Source organism: Tauraco erythrolophus, chromosome 1 (assembly GCF_009769465.1).
Source record: "Tauraco erythrolophus isolate bTauEry1 chromosome 1, bTauEry1.pri, whole genome shotgun sequence".
Lineage (NCBI taxonomy): Eukaryota > Metazoa > Chordata > Aves > Musophagiformes > Musophagidae > Tauraco > Tauraco erythrolophus.
The window spans coordinates 102,295,097-102,301,096 of NC_141465.1; the positions used below are offsets into that span (position 1 = coordinate 102,295,097).

The window sequence follows — 6,000 nt, forward strand, 5'->3', positions numbered from 1 at the left end:
GAAACTTCTTATTTCTGTAAAATAATACAAATTACTCCCTTGGGCTACACACCAAACTGCACATGGTAATCTGGCATTTATTACGTTTGACCTATTTTTTTTAATCTTCTACCAAGGAATAGTTTCAATATTACCTGGCTACTGAAAGGCTAACTTAACAGATATATAGGCATTGTCTCTAATGATGGGGTTGATAGGAGTGATAAATTATCAAATATTTTTGTTTTGTGACCTGGTAACATGTGCATTAACATGATGCCATTAATATGTTTTTAATAATTAAGATCTGGCAAAAACAACTTAATGTGCATCTCAGTATACCAAGGAAGGAAAAGCTTGCTCTCAGTTGTGAAATTTAGTATTGAGTCTTCAACTTGATGCTTTCCAAAGCTCAGATCATCATGTTGGCAGAAACGGGGGGTGGCCAGGAAGGCCAGTAGGACTAAACAAACTCCCAAACTTAGATGAATGTGTGCACCTGTGGTGCTTAGTTACTGTAGACTTGTGTTAAAACTATGAAAGGTACTGAGAGGGCAGTCCAGATCGTACCTGGGCTGAATTTTCCTAAGTGGCTTCTCCCTTTCTAGTCCATAAAAATAATGCTAGTTCTGTTTTTCTTTTGCCTATGTAACTGTGTGGTGTATGTATTCCATCTCGAGAGCTGGAAGTCTTGCATTCTTATTTTAAATAACCCAGAAAATACGGAAATGTGTTTTCGGCAAGTTAAGATACATCCTCTCTGCTCCTTTACTGGAGCTTGGTATGTTTGATTTAGTATTTTTTCAGAGATATGTTTTATTGTACATTAGTTCTAGATACTTAGTGGACTTCATGCTTTCATAAACTAGAAGGCAGTTTGCCAATACTTTTCTCCATTTCTGTTTTTATTTGGCATTCCTGGGTTTAATCCTTGTGTACATATGTTCCTTCCTTGTTACGGTTTATAAGCGTCTTAACATAAAGAAGAAAATACCTCACTTTTTCTGTTCTAACATGCTTGCCCCAGCATTCTCTGAAGTGCTTTTGATGTGAATGACTTGAGTTTAGTGACTACAGTTGTTCTGACCTCATGAGTCATTTTTGCCATCTTTTGAAGATCTATCCATCTCTTTCATGCTTGTTGTATGTGGATTGCAGTGTTGCAGATACTCGGGCAGAATAGTGGTAGGACCCACAGTGTTAATGGTAATCTCCTTTGTGTGTGTGTGTGAGAGCGAGCTCGCTCTATCTTACACTGCAACATAACGTATAAAACAAAAAATAGATGGCAGATGCCTCTTCTTTTAATTTTTCCTCGAGTCTGTCTTATTCTTCTGTCAGCTCTGACTTAGTAGACCTCAAAGGTGTCATGCTACTATTTGAGCCAATGCCTGAAGACACATAGGAAAGATGTTATTAGCTGGCTGTGTATCTGAACACCACTCTAGCTACCCTCATAAGAAGATATGCTGAGAAGAGCACTCTGGAAAATAGCAGTGTCTATTAAGTATGCACTCCTAAAAAAAATGTTATGTTTTTCTACTTGACACTTAGTCACAAATTGATACTGAGTTGACACCTAAAGATAAAACATAAGACCTCAGGCAGGCAGTAGTCATGCAGTCCTGAAAATACTAAAAAAGTTAATTGTTTCACTTCATTTCATAGATTAATTTTTAGTTCTCCAAATGCAGTTATGTTAAATTAATTGAAATCTTGTTTCCTCCCTGAAGGCAGGGAATTATTACCTGTTGTTTATTCCATCCCATTTCCCAATTGGAATGTGTAACACTGTCTGTCTACAGACTTGTGCTCTTGTCCATTTTGTGCTGTTTGTATCTAAACTGAATTGCCAGACCCCAGAAATTTGCCTGTTGTGTCAGTCTAACTCGGCATCTCTCACTGTTTCTTAAAGTTCAAAGGAAAATGCAGAATTTTCAGAGCACAATCTCTGTCTGAATAATCTTGTATAGGAAAGATTAGGATGCATACAAATATCATTTGATTAGTTTCTGAAGTTAAAATATACTTCAAAATTTTTCAGATCATAAATTCAGAGAATGAAGACTCTGAAAGGATCCTTGTGATTGTATTAAGATCCTTTTGAAAATAAACTGTTATTTCAGGATTGTTTTAATAAAAATAAGCTATTTAGTAGTACAAAATAAGAAGTCTTGCAGTAGGTTCCAGCCTGATCCTGATGATCTCTGACCCAAACTGAGCGTCTTAAATTAGCCAGTCTCATTCTCAGTTCTGTCACTAGTAAAGCCAGACAAGCACCTCCAGAGGGCACTAGAGCCCAGAAGAAAACTGAACTGACCTCTATGCACTGATCTCTCGCCAGTTTTGACCGTCTCGTAGGTACTTTGGAAAGCTTCCTCAGTTGCACGGGGAATGAACCAGGCCTTTAGATCACATTAAAGACAGTAATTTTCACTATAAGTAGCTGGTGGGTTCTGGAAGAGAGGAAAGGCTTTTGTTGGCTGATCGCAGCAGGTAATGAGCTGCCGATGTGGTGTGGCTGGATGAAAGACAAAAATACTCCTAGCGTATTATCAGGCAAGGTATTACTTGCTGCAGCTGGGTATGAACTTTTACTTAAGGATAGAAGTTATGCTCAGAAAGGCAGAAAGAAGTTGAAAACATTTGTTAGGAGCTAGAACAAGAAGCCAGTAAATTAAGATAGATAGTTCTTAACTTTTTTGAGAAGGCTGCCAGTGTGGATATGCAAGTGCCTGGATTAAAAAAAAATATGTGTTCAATTTTTAATCAGACCTTATCTAGCTGTTTTAGGATTCCTGGTGTCTGTTTTGAATAAACTCCAATATTTTGCTTGTCTGACAGTAAAACCCTGATCAGTTGGCTAAAGAAATAGTGGGAGTGAACTTTGAACTCTAAATTAAAATAGAAAGTTTAGTGAAGCCAAGTGCCAAATCTGTCATTTTACCATGGCAGTATCTTCTTTGGAGAGAAATTTTACACTGTACTTGCTTAAGTAGGTCTTTGGACGTTAGCCAAACTTTCCTCTGGCGTAAGAAAAACGACCATTCTTTTATAAACCAACAAACACCATCTACAAAATTGCCCATTGCAGACTATAAAACTCTTGCTTCCTGTGCTCTATTTCAAAATTCACAAATAATTCTCAAAAATAACTACAGGTTTCAGTCCACTTTAATGTATAAAATATTTTTTTTTTTCACTGAAAAAAGTTTCAGTGTTCAGCATATATTATACTCAAGATTAGAGGAAGTCTTTTTTGCTCATTCCAGTTAATTACTTTCTCAAGAAGTTTATTGTTTATGCTTGTTTTTATATCCACACTCTTCCTGTCAGTTCTGTCAGCTGCCTTGTTGCAGTGGGAACATGAGCTAGGTGAAGAAGCAGAGAGAAATTGTCTTACTTTTCTTTTTTTAATAGAATTTCATATTTCAATCTAGTAGGTGTCATAGAAGCAACATTATGAACTTTTAATTTTGTGGCTGTGGAAGCCATTTCACTGAACATTGTTTATGACCTTGTTTTAAACTTAATTTATAGAATATCATGGTAAGGACTATAAAAGGCAGTAAAAGAATTAAGTAGGGTAAGTGTCTAAATTGTCTTTATTAAATGCAGCATTGACAGTTGTCCAGAAATCTACAGAGAATAAAGTTTGTTTGTGTGGGTTGTGGTTTTTTGTTTTGCTGTGTTTTTTTTTTTTTAAAAAAAACCAAACTAACAGCTTCTTTTTTTTCTATTTTTTTTTTTTTTTTTACTCCTGGGCAAAATGGCAGATTCATCCTTGTCTTGGGGCAGGCTTTCTTCCATATATAGCTGAGCTTGACATGTAAGCAAAGGAAGATTTTTTTCCTGGGCAAAAAAAAAAAAAATGTTTTCAGCTACACTGATCTCTCCTCCCAAATGGTAGTTTAACTTAACCCTCACCTTTTCCTCTTCCCCAAGATGTTATAATTTCCCAATTCTGAAGACACTGTTTTCATTGAGGGTAGCGTCTCTGCCACCCAAACCACACTATATGTTGTGAAAGGAAAATCCACATCCTTTTATTAAGACTGAGTTTTTGTCTTTTTATATGTGCATTATTGGCATGGGAGGGATGGCAAATGTCTTAATCTTGCGTTCAGAATTTCCTGTTTTCTGCAGCCTTGATGAACCACAACCTTCATACCTGTGGCACCACATCATTTGAAAATGTCACTCCTTCCAGAAGAAAATTTTGTGAAAAGTGCCCTAAAAAGAAATGCCTGATTCGTGTGGAAGCTTTTGTTTTTATAGATGTGGGAATAACGATTAACTCATTACAACTGATCTCTTATGAGCTAAGGTTTCAAGAATAACTTCTGTAACTGTTAATCAGGATGTGCCGGTGAAAATGGTTTGTTTTGTGTTCCTCTCTTTCCCCTTTAGCTTTCCAGGAGACTGCGAGAAAGAGATTGGAGAGTTGGAGATCTCTTGCAAGCAGTGCTGAAATATTGTGAAATGATAGAGAAGGTGTCTGATGGAGAGCAAGCTCTAAATAAGTCTTTGGTTGGTTGGCTTCTGGAAAACATCTGAAAAATCCAAAGATGCAACACTCTTCAACTCATTCCTCTTTGCAAAGGATATAGGAAGAACACAGATATGTAAAGTAAAATTCAATTAATGAATGTTCAAGTAATTGTCAGCCTTTAAAAGACTTCGAGGTGAAAGTCAAAATAGCTGTGCTGTGCTTTGTGATACTGTGCACATGGTATGTTTATTCAGCCCATAATCGTTATTGTCCACCCATGCATAACTTGTATTTACTGCTGTGTTCAGAACATGGAAATACTTATGGAAAAAAATCGCTTGTCTATGATAGTAGTTCAGAGGAGAGAGTCCAAGGCGTGATACTCAGCATCTCTGCTGTGCCAGGAGAGCTCTTTTTCCACTTGTATGTGTGCTGTATTCATAGTGGGACTAAGAATGCTGAAGTTCTACAGAAATCTATTCTGGAATACCTTGCTGCAGACAATGAAGAAAATCATCGATATTGGCCAGGTGTTATGTGCCCATGGGCACTGTTGCCAGGAACCAAATTGTGATATACCCAAGCAGCCCCTTAATACTGCCTCTATCAAGTTTAACTTTATGTGAAGATGTGAGAGTCTGCTCTGAAATTGTTGAGGTGCAAATACGTGTTCCCTTTTGTTGACTACTGGTAGCCAGGAGAGCTGGTAGAAGGGCAGAGTGGGTAGTTGAGCATAATTTCATACATACTTCTTCAGTGAGGTTTCCTGAAGCTTGCCGACAGAGCTTAAACTGCTAAATTTCTTACTGAAGCTTTTTGTATGTGAATACTTCTATGACATTAATTCTGTGTCGAAGAATTTGTATGTTAGTCTCTCACGTAGATGTGTTAAAAGTGGCAGATAGAAACTTCTTCCTCTGAGGATTTCGACCATCTTTTTGACTAGTCTAATCCTATATTTCTTAGCCTCCATATATGAATTTACTTTTCAGTAATAAAGAGAGTTTTGTTACTCAGTGAGCACTTAAGCATTTAGCAAAGAAAGCTAATTAAAACATAAAGGGGAAATTTCTTGCAAATTGATTTTTTTTTGTTTTTCTTAACTACCTTCACTGAATTTTTTTTAAAGGCACTTTTAATCAGGTCTTTTTAGGAGTCTAGTTAGGTTTCTCACCAGTGCTGCTGACGTGCCTTTCTGACTGAAGGGAAATCTGGGCCTGTAATATCCTGTGGTTTGAAAATGCTTTTTGGGGGTTGTTTTTTTGTACATCCTTTGAGAGAAAAAGGCACGTGCTGGTAATTGCAAAGTTGCCACGCCAAAACTCATATCACTTGCAAGAGAATCACAGTCTTACTTATTTTGGATGAACAAAAGAATCTTAAGAGCTTTTTCATAGAAAAATATACTGTTGGCATGGTGCCTAAGTTTCTGATCCCAAACAAGGAGAGATGAAGTCTCTAAATCTATTCATGAATTTTAATGGCATATGTACAGTGATTTCCCCCACCTCCTGTATTACTATGAGGTG

The 6,000-nt window shown here is 37.0% G+C and overlaps 1 protein-coding gene across 4 annotated transcripts in view; it reads left to right on the top strand.

The window, feature by feature from the left end:
• AKAP11 (A-kinase anchoring protein 11) overlaps nucleotides 1-5,057 on the top strand; it is a 41,756-nt gene extending 36,699 nt beyond the window's left edge. For all 4 annotated transcript variants that reach the window (XM_086620351.1, XM_086620359.1, XM_086620366.1 and 1 more), the window contains one exon: nucleotides 4,390-5,057. In XM_086620351.1, the coding sequence (XP_086476477.1) occupies nucleotides 4,390-4,536 (147 nt within the window). In that variant the 3' untranslated portion in view covers nucleotides 4,537-5,057. The remainder of the gene's footprint in view (nucleotides 1-4,389) is intronic.
• Nucleotides 5,058-6,000: the final 943 nt, after the last annotated feature.